The following is a 20,285-nucleotide window of genomic DNA, read 5'->3' on the forward strand; positions in this document are numbered from 1 at the left end:
CAGCCGTACGGCTGAGGGCAAGCAAAACTTGGGGCATCCGAACCCCCAGCCTCTGGGCGTGGGCCTGCAAGTAGGATGCCCGCCAAAGGACAAATCCCCAGGAAGCATCTGAAGCCCCAGGCATGGGTGGAGGATGTCTGCTGGTAGTAAGGGCCAGTTCTGGTTCTGGACTTGTGGATTTGGAATTAGTTTTGGCTCATTTGGCCCCGGATACAAATTAAATAAAAAAACCCAAAAGTCGGTGAACACCTGTGGGTTTGGCAGATGCTGTCTCCAAAATTATCCCACATTTTGCACATTTTTGCTATTATTAAGGTAAATGCCATGCTCCCCCAAACAGCACCACATACATATGAGCATAACAGAAATAAGTTCGAACAAAGTAACTGAACTATTTATACTAAATCCTATATATTGTACTGTAATATACTAGATATGCTATTACTAAGAGAAATCTGGTAGTAAATGCAGACATGACTCGATGACGGCAAAATCAGATCTAATGTGCAGGTTTACTATTATCAGTGGGCCAAAGCCGTCCGAACCGGTGGCAGAGGGGATCTCTTTTATTAAACCAAGTAGCTTTTTGCAACCAAAAAAGCCCAACACGATTCTTGATTCGCAAAATTCCCCCCTGCATCCAGCGGGGGAGATGGCAAAAGATAGGGGAAGTTCTGGGCTGGCGTTAAAAAGTGTATTGTTACAACGTAACACGCGAGATCGCCGCCGCCCCGCGGGAGGAGCCTGCGGGCGGCAGCGCGGCCCCTTTAAGAAGAAGTAGGGCCGGCCCGGCGCGGCGGAGGCGGAGTGTTGCGGTGCGCGCGGAGCTGGGGGCGACACACGCAAAAGTTGCGGGGCGCATCACGGCGGCGCGGGCCGGGCCGGGCCTCTTCCGCCAGCGCCGGGACTATCCCCGCCAGCAGGTCAGGGCAGGGCGGGCGTGAGGGGGAGGGGGGAGTCGCGCCGCACATGTGTACGCTCTGCGTTTATGGCGCTTCAGCCCTTACGGTGCTTGCACCGTGTAAGTAACGTGTGCAGGGCCTGGCGACGGAGCAGCAGATGGGGGGCTTGGTCGTGGCTGGTTTCCCAGTGCCGTGTGGGGACATGTGGCGGGCTGGTGCCTTGGACCCCCTCGCACTGGCTTGGGGCAGGCCGGAGCGCGCGGTGCCACGGACACTGCGTGGCGTCCGCGGCAGGGCGCGGGTCGGGAGAGGAACCTGGAGGTTTCCAGCAGGAATTGGGAGCTGGGGCGTCGCGAGTTCTGGGCACCGGGCTCCATTGCTTTTCCATCGGGAGAAACGGAGGGGGAGAGGAAGGGCTGGCGTTTACCGCGGGGCTGGTTTGCACGAGGGCGGCGTCTGCCATAGGGTAAGTGTGTTGGGCGAGTGTTTTGGGGGTGTCTGCGCATTCGTATTCAGTTAGTCGCGACCGAGAAACGAGACGGAAGAGCCCGCGTTTCCTCCGTGGCGAAGACGAGCGCATCTGCTTGACTGCTGAGCTTGCCGGGTCTCGTGGCCACCGGGTTGTTTGAGGCTGTCTACCTGCGACTTGGGGTTATTCCTTCTCCCCAGCTCCCGCCTCCCCCTTTGGCAGAGACGGTGCTGGTCAGCAGGAGCCGCGCTTGCTTTCAAGCTCAGGATTTACGTCTAGGCGAGCGTTGGCTACCTCGGTAGAAGATCCTTTCCAGGTGTGTCGAGGGGTCTTGGATCCTCCGTTGAAGTGTGGGACAACTCCCCCCCCGTGCAGTAATCAAGAAGGAAACCTCCTCTCTTAATAGCCCGTGCTTTAGGATTTCTTTATGTAAAAAGAAAGAAAGAAAAGCTACTCTCCAGGCTGTAATTTTCCTTCGCTGCCAAGTTTCGGAGCAGAGGGGATTTTTACTAGGAGATAAAATTCCCCAAGCCATCTATTTTTATTGGGCCCAAGCGATAGTCTCTTGCTTTCTTCCTGGTCAAAGGTTTGGGCTTTCTCCCAAGTCTCTGCGTGTATTTATGAGCCAGTTTCTCAGAACAGTGTAAATTCCATATCTTAGATGAATAAAACAGAAAGTGAATCAATCATCAGACTTGGCTTTGGACGGTCACGCGCTTTTAACATTTTAAAATAAAGTGACTTCTCTGCATTCCTGCCAGATTGGCTCGGGATCGGCCTCCTGTGTGCCGGGGTGGGGAGGGCTTCCTCTTCAGCTGGTGATTTCTTGGCTCGGGCCGAAGAGCTAAGTCGAGATCCAGGCGTGCTGAGCAGGAAGTTATTGCACCGTCGTCTGGCACGTGCATCGGGATGGGGGGCCAGCGCACAAAGCGACGTGCTAGAAGCTGTGCAGTTGCATTTGAGCACTAAACTAGTTCACTTCCAGCTTAACCCGTCTACTTCTTCTCTGGGTGGAGGTTTAAAGCAGACTCCACGTAGTGGTTAGCTGCCAGGTTCCCCGGAGTGGCTCGGGCTGTCGAGCAGCACGGCATTTTCTGGGCTCTGCTTGGCTCCCTGGCTCAGCTTCCTCCTGTCCCAGCCCGGAGAATACCCCCAGTGTCTGGTTGATCAGAAAAGCGGGGAGTTTCTGCACAGAAAGCATGTTCAGCCCACTTTAAGAAGTTTGAGCTGTATTGACAATTCATGCTATTTTGTAGCTAATGCTTTTTTTTTTCTTTTCTTTTCTATAATTGGGCCAGAGATCTCTAGGGCAACAAGTAAACAAAGGGGCAATCTTTAAAAAGCATCCTGACACCTGTCTTGTTGGGGTCATCTGATCCCAGCGGTCTTCCCTGCCCATGTGCAGGGGATCTGTAAGGTCCCTTCCAGCCCCTAAAAACTATGAAAAGAGTTCCCCTGGTCGGGGCTGAAAGCAAGCCCTTGTAACCTCTCTGCACTGACCCCAGCAAGCCCAGTGCTTGAAGTTCAGACTCCTGAATTAGGGGGCCCATAACCAGTTTTGCTGGAGGTTTAGGAGATTATCTTTAAAAATGGGCGAGATGCAGCTAACGCTTTCAGTAAAGCGCACCTTTGGCTGGGTGTTTGCCTTCAGTTCTCTATGGCCCTTGGAGGCAATTAGGTGAGACTTCTGTTGCGAGTGTGTCTGAACCTCCCTCCAGAGCTGCTGCTGTGCTAAAAACACCACCCTGCTGCTGCTGAAATGACAAGGGGCCCTGGATAAAATTGCTGTTTGCTTCCTTGTTGCGTATCTGAGATGCCCTGGGGGCAGGAGAGGTCGCTGTTTGTTGGATCCGCTGGAAAAGAGCAGACGCTGTGGAGACTGTACGTGCGCGCTTTGAACAGTAGCTTTGTAGAAATGTGCTTGACTTGCGCTTCTCCTAAGTTGTCCGTGCAAAAAACAACATCCAGTTAGTTAGAGTGGTAAAAGGTCTTCATACGGATGAGCTGCATGCGTTACAAAACAGGGCGGGCAGACGGGTATTCAGCTGAGTTGATAAGGACCAGGCTTTATGCCACCGTTGTTTCACAAGATAAACCCTCCCCTAGTGCCGCTCCAGCCCCTTCCACTGCTGCTCTGCTTTCAGCTTCATGCCCTATGCTCCCTGCCTGATCTACTGCTCTCTGCCCTATCTGTTGCTGTGTTCCCAGCCCCCTTCCCCGATCTCCTGCATACCACACACAGGCTGGCTGTGCCCCTTGTGGCACGCGTGCCACAAACTGGGCAATTATGAGCCAAGTGATACCAGCAGGCGTCCTACCTTGCATTGTTGCAGAGAGCCCACGTGGGGGTTTTTCAGTGATGTCATTAATTACATAGTACATTGGTGCAAATTTTCTTTATGTATACAAGCCATAAGGTGCCTTCACCCCACTCTGGCAACATAAATGGGTCTGTAAATGTGCACGAAGGTGGTGCTCCAAATACATCCTGTGCTGGTAGCCTCCCTGGCTGGTGATGCTCCATTGCAGCTTCCAGCTCTTGATATAGGGAGTGGATTCGGAGCATGTGCCACTTGTACCGTGGCTGTATTTGGATGGGTATGTTGCCTTCCTAGGATGCGGGGAAACCAGAACATTAAAGCAGGGATGGCACAAGGCCCAAATGCTCTCAGAAGACAAGGAGTGCACTGCAAGCCATCTTCATTTTTCCTGTCCCAATTGCAGTTTCCCATTGGTGCTGCTGCTTTTGGACTCTTCAGATTGAATTGTTTGGTAGGAAGTCAGATAGTAATCGCTGCAGAAATTGTTCTAGGCCTGGCGGTACTTCTGTAAAACTCTGTCTAAAGATACAGCACTGATCTCATGCATTTATGCGGTGATTATAAAGGGGAAGGAGAAGAGCAGGTGACAGCGATTTCTTCTGGGGAGAAACGCACAATATCATGCAAAGCGCTATGAACCAAGGAGAGGAAGGATTGTCCCTGTGATGTAAAGGGGTGGACCTTGCTGCCGGTCTCTTTCAGAGCCTGGTGTGTGTAAGGAGACTAGTTCCAGTCTGAGCAATATATGAGCCTGTGTATTGACTGGCTAAAGCACCGTATTGACTAGACCAGTGTTTCTTAACCCAAAGTGGGTCACAAGAATATATGAAAGGGTGATGAACAAACTTAAAAGATGAATTCTCTTTTAAAGGGGGAAAAACGGGAAACGGTGGCTTTCCCCTTGCAGTCTGGCAGAGTCCCAGCCTCCGAGGGGCTGCTTGGGGTCCCTCCATACACCCACCCCCTGCCCCACATACTGGGGCCTGGGGGCACTGGGTCGGGACTGGCTCTAGATGTTTACAAGTGGGTCCTGGTGCAAAAAAGGTTGAGAACCACTGGATTAGAGGAGCTTAAAATGAAAACATCGGGCACCTGTATAGATGCCCAATACCTGCCCCAACATGCTAATAGGAATGCAGGGCACAAACTCAATTAATCGAGTCTAATTAATGCATTCCAGCAGCCTCTGCACCAGGTATTCGGGGTCTAAATGGCAGTGGGGGCACTTTGACTGACTAAAGCTCATCAAACAAGCTTTAGTCAAAGCGCCCCCACTGCCATTTTGAAATGTGGGATGCTGAATATATGGGACGCTCTGGGTGTTTTTAAATTGAGTGGCTCCCAAGGTGCTAATTAAAATGTTCCTCCCCCCAGCATGTGTAAAGATGCCCATTATGCTGGAGAAGTGATCCAACCTAACTGCTACTCGGAAAAAGAGTTCAGAGTTGATAAAACTATGCTGTTTCCCTAAAATCATATTACCTGTGGCTATTGAGAACAGTACAGTGACCCATGTCTTCTGAAATCAGCTGCAAGGCATATGTATATCATTTTAATTGGGCATTTTGCCTCTTGCATCCTTCAATGAGGGACAGAGCCAGGTTAAAGGAGAGTAAAAACCCTGTTTGCTCACAGGTTTCAGAAAGGTGGATCATTTGTACCATGAAGGGACACACATGTTCAGAGTGCTGGAGGCCACCACCTGCTGTTTCTTGCCCTAGAAACACGTGTTCTCATAGCGCATCTGTCCATCTTCCAGTGTCATGAGCCAGTCTGCCAGCTTAATTTTGCATCTGCAAAGCTAGCCACAGCTTAGCTCTGCCTTCCCACGTAGCCATGACCCAGTCACTAATGCACAGCAGGAGTTAATTCAGCTTTCCAGAATGTACATGCGTCTAACCAACCAGTGGATGCGAATATTGGTTGATTAAAAATCCTCTTTGTACATGGTCTTAAGTAACAATCACAAGTATAGCAATCACCATTTTCTTTTTTCTTTTTTTTGGTTTTGAAGGGAAAGTTATGTTAATGCTTAACATTTGAGCTAAGCTCTCCCCCTCCACCATGCAAGAATGCTCCACAACCGCTTGTCACTCGGTCTTGATCCAAACTCAAGAGCCTGGCTTGGAGTGGCTATGGTATGTTTACAGTCCCATGAGCTCTCTAGACATCCCAGCAGCGCGTGAGAGCATCCTTTAAACAACTCTTACTACTTCTTGGGGTTCCTGCTGTCTGTGCAATGCATCCACAGATCCAGCATGAATGGAGTATCGCAGCCCTTAATCTTGGGACATGGGGTTGCTGGAGCTGTTGCCCTTTGCTGCAGTGCGTGGCAAGTTCTGCCCCAGGTTATGTCATTTAAGTCCCTCCTAGCCCCACCCTGGCTTGATTTTTTTTTTTTTTTTGTCAGGCATTTTTTGCTATTAGCAAAACTAAATCGGTTTTACAGTTCGTTTCAATGCAGTCGCCTTTCATGAGGAAAGGGAAATTTAAAGTGCACGTAAGATCGTGGTGTTACTTCTCCTCTCTTACATGCAGTTGGATCAGTTCTTCATTCTTGTGGTTCAAAGGACTGTACTGATTCTAGGAGACCCTGTTCCTCGGAAACCCCAGGACAAGCATGGGGTTTTCATGGTTTCCCTCTTGGACTGTCCAAAGAGTCATTGCTTGGATCTGGAGGGGAGAGGGGGACACTCTGGACTGATCATGAAGAGGCTCTTTGTTTGATTGAGCATTGGGGCTGAGCAGGGTCACAGATCTCCGGTGTAGCTCTATTATATTTGCTATTGGTGTCTCATAGAAAGAAAGACAGGAAATTGCAGCGGTGAGTAAAGCCGTATTTGTCCCTGTGTTTTATTTGCTGCGTTACCAGCCGGTGCACCCACGCAGACCCCAGCGGGATCACAGGGCTAAATTCTGCTATGTTCTCTATAATGTTGTCTCTCTTTCCCAAAGCTTGCTATGGTTCCTCATGATCTTCAAATGCCATTTTGCCCCTCTGAGCAGATGCTCTGGTTGCGGAGGAGAACGGGAGCAGTGATTTTTGGGGTGGTACTAGGCCAGCAGTGAATACCTTGGCTCCCCTCAGTGCATGAGCAAAGTGTTCACACACCGTATAGTGATGGCTGTCACTGTCTGAGACAGCCAGTGGATTGATTTATGTTGTGCAAGTCTTACAGGCTACTGGAAATATAATAAGGCTTTCCTCTTTTTTACTTTTATTTTTTTCAAATTTTTGAAATGCCATAAAACTGTTTACCAAGAATTAAACAAAGATAGATGGAAACATCTGCGCCTTGGAAAATCTACTCCAAACGGACAGAGTTTAGAGGAGTTGCAACAAGTTTGTAGGAAAATACTGCCATATTTCCCGTTAGAAGTAAGTGAATTCCTGCCAGACAGGAAAGTAACCTGGGTGGAGTTATCATTTAACAAAAATTATGAATGGTCAGATTTCTGCTTTTCTAAACCCTTTTTTTTGGCTCTGATGCCTCCATTACTGTGTCTGTATTCTGTACTGAATGTTGTTTTTGGTCGCTTCCTTACGGCCAGGTTCATTGCTATATTTGCATAGCGTTGCTTTTAAACCCTGCGGAAGAGTTGCTGTGGGTCTACTGCGTTTAGCGTAGTTGTGTAGTGGAGGAATGAGTCGGCTTGTGCTGTGGTCAGCATGCCAGATGAAGCTACGGTCCATCCTCGTGCACGCTGTAGCCTGATTAAATGTTGCCAAAAAATGGCGATGGGGTAAGTTATTTCTGCCGGGGGTGAGTGGGTGTTTCTTGACTTTGAATGACCAGCTTCAGACTCTTTGGCCAGTTGTGCAGTCCTTCAATAGATATGATAAGATGTTTTTGGATATATGCAGTTATGAGCCCTCTGATTTATACCTTTCACATGTTCAGACAGGACCTCCAGCATCCCTGCCTCTTCCTTGTTAGAATTGGCAGAGACCTTCTAAAACTTGTTCGTCCTAACCTGAAAATCTCCCCTACCCCATGATGATCTAACCTGAAATCCTTCCCGTCCTCCCACGCTCCTTCATACTGCAAATGGTTTGAAATTTCCTGGACTTTTTTGCATGTATATCTGCCGATTCACTGGCCTGGGTGAAAAAGTACTTTCCTTTCTCTCTGCAAGTGCTGTACAAGCCCGGCCTGAGCATGTACGGATGGCTAAATCACCACAATTATGAACTGCTGTGCAGGGATTGTAACTTTTGGCTGAGTTTTGTATACGTGTTAAATCTAAAATGCTTGTCCAGTGGAGTAGTTTTCCCTAAAGGAAAATATTTTGACCAACAACCTTACTGTAAATCTGTTACTCACTGGGAGATATACTTGAAGGGCTCCTACGTGAGTAAGGCAACAGGATGTGAGCTGCCTGAGCTGTTGGGTCACTTGGAAAGGAAGGGAGGGGGCGGGCACGCCTGCAGCCACTATCTGCCTCCCACAGTCTGAACTTACGCGGTAGATACTGCATGAAACAAAAAGGGAAGCTTTCATTTTGGCCCTTAAACACTGGCATAAGACTGTCCAGCAAGTCACCGAGGAGCCCCACGATGCAGGTAGGAGCTTGGTGCGTTTCTTCAGGTGCTTGCTAAATCTCTGAAATGTTAATCCTGCGTGGGGACGGTGCGAGGGGGGGAAGACGGCACTGTATGTTGCTCTGGATGGTGTTCAGGAACTGAAGGAAACAGTCTGCTCTGGGCAGAAGGTCCTGTGTAGGCGGTGGAGTCCTTAAGCATGCCGGGGGAGCTGGCTTCCTGAGCTGATGGGGGCAGGCGCCTACCAAGGATACCACCCCTATTTTGGAAGGGGGCGGAGGTGCTTTCCAGGGTGTGATCGCTGAACCTTTGCTATTGACATGTGAAGGTGATGGTCGGCAAGTTTGAGAAGTATTCAGACTATGGCAGTGGCTGCTGCTGCTGCTTGCTGACTTCTCCAAGCTGGGTAGCAGCCGGCCAGCCTGCACTCAGTGGGCACGTCTACACGTTACTTAAGGCGCAGTAGTTACTGGGATGTATTTGGTGGCCGTGTTGGTCCGAAAAAAAAATGCAAAACTCTTGGTTCAGAGATAATGCCTTTTATTAGACCAACTAAGAAATCGCAAAAAAAATCTTTCTTTGCAAACTTTTGGACCCCTCCCCCCCTATTTGTCAGTCAAATCCAAGATGGTAAAAATCCTTAGGTAGAAAATAAACTTCGTTTTGCACAGGAGAACTAGGAGGCCGCAAGTCTGTTCCTGTGGGTCTGTGAGTCTTGTGCAAGTTGCTCCTTTATGCACATTTAGTTTAGTACTAACTAAATGCGCTTACAGCACAGTAGCGCTGGCGCAGAGGTTGTTTTTGTGACGCTTACTGTGTAGTAGCCTAATAACACTACACAGTAGCATATGCTCACGGTTTTGGACTGGCACGCTACTGCGCAGTGTTATTGGGCTACTGCTCAGTAAGCCTCTCGTGCAGACACACCCGGTGCGAACAGCCTCATTCAAAACAAGGCAGCGCGGCACCTTCTTCAGCTTAAACAAGAGCAGAATCTGGCCTCGACGCCTAGCAAGTAGCTTTCTGCATCTGTCTGGCACAGAGTCCTTTTTTTTTTTCTTTTTCTTAAACCCTAGCTCTCCTTTTCCAATTAATAATTGCTCACCTGGGAGCTTCATTTTCTCCCATCATTCACCGCTCGTTTTTCTGAGTTCAGCATACTGAACTCGCCATCTCGTGCCCCTGACTGGAGACGGTGCCGTTCCTCCAGAGAATGAATTTGAGAGCTTTGGTTTGCTGCTGGGCTGTCTAAGCAGGTACCAGCTTGGTGGCTCGCCAGGCCATTTTGGAAGACAGTGGTGCTGGCCATGTTCTGCTCTTCATGATTTTGGCAAATTGTATTTGGACAAATGACACATCAAATTGTAACTCCACTTAATCTTTCCTTTCTGTTCTGCGTACAGGATGATTTATTGCTGCTTGTTCAGTGGATGGGTGATTGTGTGTGTGGGGGGGGGGGGAGTTTGATAACCCTTACATCATCTTTAAGCAATGTTACATGCTGTTTTGAAAGTCTGTGTCTCTCTCTAACATGGTTTTCCTAGGGCCAAGTATTTCTTTTAACCGAGGTGCGCATCAAGCCCATCGTTAAACACAGTGCATCTGTTGGGAATTTCAGCTAAGATTTCCATGTTCCTAGTGTCTTTGGACTGGTGGCAGCTTTACAGGGGCTGGGCAAAGGAGCCAGTTTGTCATATAGTCTTGCCAGTCATAAAAATAGAAAGAGGAAGCTGCAGAAGGAAAACGGCATTGCTAATATAATGCAGTGTGCTTGAGTACTGTTCCCCCTGCTCCTGTGCTGGCCTTATTGGCACATCCTCGGGCAGTGTGAACAGGCAGGGCATTAGAGGAGCTATATTGATCCACACCAGTCTAGGATCTACCTATGTAAATGCTTATTGGCTTTGCTGGCTTGCTTTTTTCCAAGCTGAACACACAGGGCAGTCCTTGCCATTGTATTTTATGCATATAAATATATATATATATATATATATATATATATATATATATATGGCTTCAGTTTTCACCAACATATATAAATCAAACCTCAGACCTTGCCCTTCAGTCAAGTTCTGTAAACCAGCTCAAACGGATTTGGCCAAAAATCATTGTCATCAGTCCGCTCTTGGACATTATCCCTTTGTTTCATCACTGATAACTTAGTGCTGTTGGCAGCCTCAGCAGAGAAACCAAGAACTGACTGGGCCAGGAAATCAAAATTTCCCCCTTCCCCTTCCCCTCCACCAAAGGTTGGTACTGAGAGAAAAGGAGCTCCCCGTTTGCTGCTCACGCTGCGGTTTGCTGAAGGCCTTCAGTCTCCTGCTTGGTGAAGCCTGAAACGTCCAGAGGGCTTGCATGCTCTCAAACCTGAAACATGTGCAGCTCTGCTTGTAATAGAAGCTGTGCGTCAGGGGATGCTAGACACCTTAACAGCTAATTAGCAAATAAACCCAACTATTATCCACTGTAAAAACTCCCCCTTGGTATGTCTGGTTTGGCTTTTATTAATTCTTAAAATAGTAGGGTCGGAAGGGACCTCAGGAGGTCGCATCCAGTCCAAAGCCCTGCGCGAATCGGGATCCACCCTGATGAAACCATGCCGCCAAGCCCTAGGACCATTTCTTGGTGTTCAGCATAGCATGACCGGCTTTGGGAATGCAACTTTGCCACTGCATTGCAGTCTGTGCTGCCCTTGGCCCCCCGGGGTCTGTAACCTTCCAGTGGGGAGGTGAGGAAAAAGGCTGCTGGACACAGGGGGAGTTCATAGCTTTATAGATGTTGGCGACCTCTCGGGATCATCAGGTCCAGCCCCCCTGCGCTTGGGCAGGAAGACTGCTGGGGTCAGAGGACCCCAGCAAGGTGAGCATCCAGATGTTGTTTGAACATCTCCAGAGTAGGTGATTGCATCATCTCTGGGGGGGAGTCTAGTGTAGACCCCGGTCACTCGAGTTGTAAAGTTTTTCCTTGCGTCTAATCTAAAGTGGTCTTTTAGCAATTTATGAGTGTTAGTCCTAGTCATCCCCTGGGGAAGCCCTGAACAGATGTTCTCCCAGTCCCTGATATGCACCCCTTGTATACTTATAAGCTGCCACCAAGTCCCCTCTGAGTCTTCTCGTCTCCAGGCTGAACAGACCCACGTGTCTCAGCCTTGCAGCGTATGGCCTGCTCTCCAGGCCTCTAACCATACGTGTCTGATTTATTCGCATGCCAGCATAGGTACCATGACTTGATGGAGTTGCAATAGTGTAAAATGAAGGTAAGTAAAAGCAGCATTGAGCAGAACAGAAGTCTCCTCTCTCCTCCTGCCTGGAGCCCAGAGCCATAGGGCTGTTGCACAGGTGCATGGTGCTGCTCGCGCAAATCTCCAGTATTCGTTTCTGCAACTCCAAAGTGAGGAAACAGTTGCGAGCCAGTATTTCCCTGGAGCAGATTTCCTGCTGGAAGTCACTGCAGACCCGGCACCTGCCCTCCCCATTGTCACAGAGGCTTTCCCTTTGTTCTGGCATCGACTCTGAAGCAAGAGCGGCCTTTGTTACAAGCCCGTTACGGGAGAACTTTGTGGGTGCAAAAGGATGGGCACAGCCCCTTGCATTTCCGCTTTGCAGATGCAGTGAAGTGTTGTGCTGCAGGATGTGGTGAGGCTATGACTTGCTCATGCTAACCAGAGCTGCCCTCTCTCCGCATCTGGCTTCTGGCGTCGCTGCTGAGTGTGTGCTACTTCCTCTTTACATCTGTTCGTCTGTGTGATTAATCACATCTTGAACTTGCTTCTCTTCCTATGGCTTAAGCTAGTCAAAACACTGCCAGGTTCTTCCAGACACTTCTCTTAAAACATGTTCTCCAAAGCAAAGTTTGGAGTAGTCACGTGGCTTTGCATTGTTTCATCTCAGGACACGGCCTGGTTTACTTGATACCCAGTGAATCTCTTGCCGAATCTCATGTGCTTACATTTTTCTTGCAACCTGGTGTGTCCTAGGGACCCGTGCACATCCGTGTGCAGTCCTGTAACGCCTCTGGCTCTGGCAGCTGAGGCTAATGCTTATGTTAAGCAACATTTTGGGGAGGTCCCTTACGCATTCTTGGTAGGATTGATTTGCTTTACAATTATGGACAATAAATATTGGTTGCTTAACTTAAGCAAGCAAGAAACCTGGCTATGTGTATGTGCTCTGTCATTTTGTGTGTGCATCTGGTCTTTCACTTCTTTTTCCAAAGGAAATGCTGATTTCTAGGGGTTGTTGACCATCAGGACTTGTTGTTTTTTAGTCCTTTTAGACTAAACTTGGTGCTCTTTGCTGATCAGGAGGATTCAGCGCATATTTCCCCAATTTTCTAGGCCAATATAAACGTGTCATTCACCATTTTCTAACAATGTTTCTTACATACCGAGTCGTTTGGTCTGCCTGTCTTTAATTGCGACTTTGGTCAAGCTGTTCATGAATGGAAATCAGAATTCAATTTAGTGCAGAAAAACAGCCTTTTAAAAAATGAGCAACCATGTCTAAAACTCCCTGCCACGTGAAACAAAGGCGTCTGTAACTTTTGTAGACCATAAATTGTACTGAGTATTGAAGCACGCAGTGAGCAGAAACAATTTGGAGGGTTTCCATCTCTGCCTCTTATGCCTAGGTTTGAGTCCTGCACGGAGAGAGAAGCAGCAGGAAAGCTTGTTTTCAAACTTCTCAAACCATTTCATAATTTCTGGATGAAGCAGTCCTTGAGCTGCATTAAACCAAAGTGAAAGAAGAAATACTCTCTCTACACCTGCAGAAGAGGCTGTAGCTGTCACCAGCTGTTTAATCACTTCAGCGAGCTCTGGTTCGGGGGCCTAGCTTGTGACTTCCCTTCAGTTCAGTGTTTGATTTCTCTTTTTCTTCCCTCCCCCAGAACTCTGAATGCAAACACGTAACGCTTGACTAGCTGCCTAATTAGCGTGCTACAATAATACATTATGCAAATTTGGGCCTTCAGAGGTTATCATAACCTGCAATTTTTCAATTGGCTATGTTTCAGAAGGAAAATTGCTTTAAATTTGTCAACGCAGACTCCATCATAAAGGACACAAGCTCTGGTTGTGCAGTTCATGTGCCGAGCAGACTTGATTAATAGAGCCTGCTTTGAAGCGGGGGATCTCTGGTGTGTCACAGGACAGAAAAGGATGTGTACAAATGCTGAACCTTCCCGCCATGCGACCGGCTGTGTCCTGCCCTGCCTCTTGAGTGCCTCACAGACGATCATTTGGCTGCCAAGAGGGTGCTTGGATGTCTGAGGACAGCATGGGACTATAAGGATGTTTCTTTTGCAGACTGACTTAAACTGACCTGTCCATGGTCTGGTCAGCAGCTTCTGTGGTGTAATACCAAAACCACACAACTCCTGTTTCACATAAGGACTCCTGCTATACAGGGCTATATATGAATACCCATGTAGAGTAGCACCTTCCTACTGGAGCAGTCTCATTGACCATAATGGGGCTGTTCCTACCATAAGGTCCTTCCAGTGTCTGGTTATTAGAATCTGGGTTTCGAGCCCATTCAAAGACAATCGTGTTGACAGACATTTGCGAAGGCTGGGTGATTTTATTTTTTCTTATCGCATCCCGGAACAAAAAAAGCCGTACTAGTTTCTGAATGACTTCATAAAACAAGAGCTATCCTGGTGTCCGAGTGAGAAGCCCATCCTCCCTGATGCCTGTTTTTGAAGGCAGTCACAAAAACTTGTCAATTTAGGTGCAAACCTGCCCTCACTGTGGGTGAATCCTGCAGGCCCAGCTCTGAAATGTTCATTTTTCTCCAGCCACCTCTTTGAGAACTCTGCCCTTGCTCTCTATTTAAGGACTTTCCCTTTTATAAAACGATCTCTTGAAGGCGTACTATAGCATCCATTCGAGATCTTCAAATTTTGGATTGGGGGGCCGGGGAGGCAGAGAAAGTGGCTTCTAAATCTTCCTACTCAAGAAGTGCCTCCCAAACTCTTTGGACCAACACACCGCTGTTGGCCCTTGCAATTCCTCTTCAGTGCGCCTTCATGATTTAAACTCTTATTTGAAAATCGGGAAGGGTCTGGTGTGATTTGACAGAACAGCTGCAAGCTGCTTAGCATGGTGTCGCACACCATCGGTAGTCTGTAGACCACAATTGAGGAACCATAGTACTAATAAACTCAAACAAAGTTGCTCCCAAAGAACAGCTGCTCCTCTAACACTTGTTTGTAATTCTCTTTTGTGTTGCAGATCGGAAGGTCCTTGAGGAACCAGATGAGCTCAGAGAGATCTTGGTGAAGATTAGAAGCCCTTGCAGCACTGTCACTGGACACGGTCCAGTAGCTGTGTGTCTCCAGCTGTCATCACTGCGGACTTGGAAGAGAAAGAAGAGAAGAAAAATGTCCAACGCCTTAAAGCAAGTGTTTAACAAGGACAGAACCTTTCGGCCCAAGCGCAAGTTTGAGCCCGGGACTCAGCGGTTTGAGCTGCACAAGAGAGCTCAAGCCTCTCTCAATGCGGGGCTGGACTTGAAGCTAGCGGTCCAGCTGCCATCTGGTGAGGAGCAGAACGACTGGGTAGCAGTGCACGTGGTGGACTTCTTCAACCGCATCAATCTGATCTACGGCACCATCAGTGACTATTGCACAGAGCAGTCCTGCCCCGTCATGTCTGGTGGACCCAAGTACGAGTACAGATGGCAGGATGAGCACAAGTACCGGAAACCCACCGCCCTGTCTGCACCCCAGTACATGAACCTCTTGATGGACTGGATTGAGGTGCAGATCAACAATGAGGACATCTTCCCCACCAATGTTGGTGAGTTGAGTTTGGTTGGTAGGGGGAAAATCTGGGGCTACAAGGAGTCAAAGAGCAGTTGGGGCCAGTGGCATAGACCTTCTTCCCATCTACTTTGCCACAATCACCCAGGCTTGCCTCTTCTACTGCAGCACAATTCAGGAGTGCAGCACAGTGTGGTGGCCTGCACTAAGAAACATGTTGGAGCAAGCATTGTGTTCCTGCCCTGAGAGTTGCTCTTGCTTCTGACTTCAGGTGAAACAAGAGAGGGGATGCTTTTCCCAAGGGCCCTAAGCCTTTGGGATCGGTCATGGAGCTCCAAGCAGTGATGCTCTTGCTCCCTAGAGCAGGCCATCCAAGTCTGCATCAACTACTTTCGTTCTGTAGCACCCGGTGCTTCTTGGCTGACTGCTTTGATTTCCTGTGACCTGGTACGAAGTTATAAATAACTGGCTGAGGCAGTTCAAGAAAGGGGGATGATGGAGGGGGCAAGAAGGGATTTATTTCAAGGTCTAATAGTTTCAGTCTCCCAGAGGTTAAAATCAAGAGCGTGAAAGCAACCTAAAAAGCCCGATTCTCACTGTTTTTCTTACTAAGGCTTTTTCTGTACCACTGTGGCCTATAAAGGAGTCTTTTTGTATGGATGTAAATATAACTGATATATCCAATAACCCCCACTCCACCCTGCCAGGGCAGTAGAAATGCAGGTTGGGCACCTGAGCTTGGACCTTTGTACCCAAGGGTGAACACTTCAACACATGGCTCAGTTCCAGAGACTGCAGTTCCCACTGAAGTCAGGATGTGGACGCTTGCCTCTGAACATGAGCTTTAAGATACTGGCCTAATGCTTCATGCCTGTGTGCATCTGAAACAAGCTTATGTTGTGCCAGTGAGAGCTGCTCTTCCAGCTTCTGTAGCAGCTGAAATTTTGGACTGTTTTGAAACTCTGTCAGTAGTGTTTTAGCTCTGGTCCAGGTCTGACTAGATGACTGCATTTGAATGCAAAAGGCCAGTGTCTTGGATTAGTTCAATTTAGTTCTCGCTTGCCTTGGCAGGGGAAAGGGCAGCACAGCAGAGGCTACTTGCTCAGTAAAAAGTTGGCCTTCTTGCACTCTGCAGTGCTCCTGGGTGATCTCTTGGGCAGAGCTCTAAGGCAGCTCACATCTTGGACAGTCAGCATGATGCAAGGCTGTGTTTCGGGAGAGAGAGCAGCTGTGAAATATGGGAGAAAAACAAATCTTTCACAACCTTCTGCTGTTTAAATGCCTGGTGTCGTAACAAAGCTCTGGGAGCGTTCGCTTTTTTTTCTTGGGGTCTGTCAGGGAGGATTTCTTCTGAGCTGGACTGGTGACATCCCCTACCAGCAGTCTGTTTTTATCCAGGGTTGGGGGAAAGCTTATAGCATCAGAGACATCAAACTCTTGGATGTTGTACTGCAAGCCTTTTCTGCACCGCTATGGCCTGGTTGGAAATGTGCCACTTCATGCAGAGCACTTGTGAACAAAGAGCTGCTTAGCTACAGAAAGAGAGGTGTACTATTTTAAATCCCTGTCTGTGTTTTCCCCATTATCTGTGTCCAGTTTTAAAATGGAGTCTGGTATTGTAAATACTAGAAAGACCAAATGGCCAAGCATTGTTCTGTTTTTCATGCGCTACAGTTGTCTTTCCTACTAACAGCCATAATTGCAAAGTGCCAAGAAGTGACAGAAGAGAACATAATTTTTTTTTTTTTTAAACTGTGCAGGAAATGAGGTTTTTGAAACACTGACCCAGTGCTAAGAGGGAGGGAGGTCGGTCGGTCAGTCAGTAAATTATTCTGGATGAAACCTTTCTGTCAGTTCAAAATGGCCTGGGCTTCTCTTGGTGCTTTAGGAAGAGGGCATTGTACCTTATCTCTGGTGCTGCTTCGGCAGCCTCTAATGCCCACATGTCTCCTCGCAGGTACTCCTTTCCCCAAGAACTTCCTTCAGGTAGTAAAGAAGATTCTCTCCAGGCTTTTCCGGGTTTTTGTCCACGTTTACATTCACCACTTCGACAGGATCACCCAGATGGGGTCAGAAGCCCATGTGAACACCTGCTACAAGCACTTTTACTATTTTGTGAAAGAATTCAACCTAATAGACACCAAGGAGTTGGAACCACTGGTGAGTGAATTGGCCACGCGTGGCTGTGAATGCAAAGATGATGGAGTCTGCCGTTTGTCTCGGTGGCACTCTGGCATGTGGACTCCCCCTCCCCTGATTGCCAGTTTGCAAGGCCCAAGCAATGAGAGAGAGCCCCGAGGAGGGCAGCTGATACTCCCACTATACCTGCTCCATTCCCTTCCCTGGTGCATCTCGGGTTCCTCTTTGCCTTGGTCTCATCCACGGGTCACAGACCCCAACATCCCCAGTGTGACTGAGCAGACCCATCGCATACGTGGAGAGGGGAGCTGATGTGTTGTGTGAGCTGTGCCCAGCAGCCCCCTAATGCTTTGGGCTGTCAGCTTGTCTGTGGATGGTGTCTACTTCATTTCCTTCACCCTCCTGCTGCCTCCCCGGGTGCCACCTCCCTTAATCAGTCAGTGACTGTTACATGTATCTGCCGTTCTTCAGTCTGGATGCGCTGGCCGTAAGGAGCTATGCATCCCTTGCTTACAGACTTGATGCGAATTCCCAACAGTCTGCCCTGGTGCCTTTGCCTGTGTAGCCCAAACGCTGCTCAGGAGCCCGGGGTCTGTTCCCCAGCTGTTGCTGCCTAGCTTTGTGACTCTTGCAGAGTCAGTCTCCTCTCCCCACGCTTTTATTTCTCCTTGTGTAAAATGAGGACAGTGCTTTCAACCTTCAGAAAGAGCTGGGAGGCTGACAAGTACTAATTATTAGAATGGGGTGGTGGGTGCTGATTGATGCGCTGTATCAAGCAAAGGAGATTTTTGTCGTATGACATCCGGGGTGTCCTGCCTGGTACTGGTTGGGGAATGTGGAAGCAGAGTTAAAGATGACATGGTGCATTGTTGCCTGTCACAAGCATTCCAGTTTGGATGCTTCCTGTCTTAATGTAATCTTGGAAACCTCAACCTTGACTCTCTTACTGAAATCTCCCTCTCTTGGGTACTGGTACTGTGACACTTGCTTCCTGTTTCGCTTGACAGAAGGAAATGACTTCACGGATGTGCCACTGAGATCCAGACCTTCCTGCCCTCACCTAGTCACTTCCAGGACTACAGAAGCCCATGATTGCAACAGAGATGCTCTTCAAGGCAGTCCAGAGACATTTCGTTAAAATATATTTTTAATGAGTTTTCAATGTAAAATGGAGATTGCAGGAATATTTTTAAAGATGGTCTAGATAAAACTAGTTTTCTACCGTAATTTCTATAACTTTGCTACTAAATGGAAATATTCTCATTCTCAATCAACTTTGAGGCGGGAAGAAGGGTTTGTGCTGCAGCCACCTCACACTTCATCTCCCCTGCCAGGCTGTGGCGGTGGTACTCACTAGACTTCTTCAGTTGCTTCAAGTGCTTTTTTTTAAATGTTGAAAGCCTGGACTGGCTTTCAACAGAGGCAGGACATGGAGTTGGTCTCCAGATTGCTGTGGTGCCTTCCACTGAATGTGCTTTGTATACTGAAGCCCCAACTGTATGGGGATCACCTGGAGCCTGGTTCGAGTATGCTCCTGTGCACAGGTTTTGTAGGGCATTCGGGATGCTCGAGTTTTAGCCTTTTCTCATCTAGACAATCCATTGTATGTGCAGGCTCAGCCACTTTGCATGCTTTAGTCTTTGCACCTAACTTCCTTCTTCCTGAAATCCTTACTGCCTTGTCATGGCTAGACCAAACTTGCCATGTCTGGTCTAATTCAGCTTATGCCTGTTAACCATTGAGGTTCTTGCTTCAGGAGGAGGCAGATATTAAGGTTTCCCTCTTCCTTAGCACAACATGCTTTGAAAATAGGTGCTGTGCGAGTAAGCTCCACTGTGTGCCTGAGCACTGAGACAGGTGAAAATAGATGCAGCTGCCTCTCCTGCTACATCTGTTTTTAACTGTCTTTCTCCTTGTGGCTGTAACATAACTTCAGCTCCAAGTGGCACCGTATGCATGAGGGAGGGAGCTTCAATGCTGCTGCCCATTTACATAAGCATATATGTGGCCTTTGAGAGTAAAGAGGGCAGGAAAAGCTGCTGGGACAGAAGTTGGAAGTATTCACCTACACTTAGGCTGCTTTGGGATCTTTCCTGGAGCCCTGACGCTACACCTCAACATAAAATGAAGTCGGTTGAGGCCACCCAGTCTGGCCTCAAGTCCCTGGAGGTTGTGTCCCCTGCTTCCCGGGAGCTGGAATAGGTAGGTGGAGGGATCACTGTTTTTACACGCCTGCACCCTTTTTGACCCATGCAAATTTACGGACACCAGTTTCTGTGAGTGATCTATACCACTCTCCCTCTTCTTCCTCTGTCGCGTTTCCCGTCTCTGTATTTCCCGTTTTGTCTCTTCCTGTCACCTACTGTACATCTTCCTTGACCGACTGCATCTCCAGTGCATAGTCTTGCTACTGTCTGGATGAGTAACTCTGTAGAGCTGCCTGTTGTGGCTGACAAAGGAGTGTCCACTGGATTTGGGGTAGGGGGAGACTGGAAGGGGATTTTCTGAGCAGTGACCAAGTTGTTACCACTAGCCACTTTCCTCTAAGGGTTTCCTGTGTTCCGAGTCTTGTACTTATGTGTGTCATTTCTCCTACTATAATTGGGATACTTTCGTTTTTACAAATGCCACTATCATTCCTTGAAATGGAAGCAATAAATTATGTTGAATTTGCAGATTCTGCTTGTATTGCTATGACTCTTTTTTTTCTTTTTTTCCCTAAGAAATCAGCACTCGTACCATCACAGCAAATGACTTGCATCTGGAAATAACAGACTACTACATAGTGAGTGCAGGGCCCATCTCCAAAAGCTTCTTAAAAGCTTAAAGCTTTCTGGTCTTAGATCTGGTCTGGTCTCTTATTACTGTTGTATTGGAGCACCTTATGTTCTTTAGTGTAGTTATCCTTGTAATACCCCTTTGAGATAAGGCATCTTCCTACTTCATAGGTGGGTAACAGAGAAACCAGTGACCTTACCAATGTCACGCAGGACCTGAACAGGGTCTCCGAAGTCAAAGGCTCGTGGAGCAACAATTGGACTATAATTCTTAATGTCTTAATAGTCCTGAAAAGCACAGTTGCCCACTTTCATATCTATGGCTGCCTCATAAGCCTGCCAGGAGTGTGAGGACTGCACCTCACCAACCCA

At 48.1% G+C, this 20,285-nt stretch overlaps 1 protein-coding gene across 2 annotated transcripts; it reads left to right on the forward strand.

Annotated features, from left to right (window-relative positions):
- The first annotated feature begins 766 nt into the window (after positions 1–766).
- MOB3A (MOB kinase activator 3A) lies at positions 767–19,811 on the forward strand. 2 transcript variants are annotated; one of them, XM_090028075.1, is made up of 4 exons: positions 767–923; positions 14,468–15,034; positions 16,955–17,157; positions 18,144–19,811. In XM_090028075.1, exons 2-4 carry the CDS (start codon positions 14,617–14,619, stop codon positions 18,171–18,173), a joined length of 651 nt encoding a protein of 216 aa, XP_089884201.1. In that variant the 5' UTR covers positions 767–923; positions 14,468–14,616; the 3' UTR covers positions 18,174–19,811. The 2 variants fall into 2 exon arrangements, with proteins under 2 accessions (XP_089884201.1, XP_089884202.1); XM_090028076.1 differs by lacking the exon at positions 767–923 and adding an exon at positions 8,106–8,256.
- Positions 19,812–20,285: the final 474 nt, after the last annotated feature.

The sequence above is a fragment of the Crocodylus siamensis genome, chromosome 14 (genome assembly GCF_052110815.1).
Source record: "Crocodylus siamensis isolate JL-2025a chromosome 14, ASM5211081v1, whole genome shotgun sequence".
In the NCBI taxonomy this organism is placed as follows: Eukaryota; Metazoa; Chordata; order Crocodylia; family Crocodylidae; genus Crocodylus; species Crocodylus siamensis.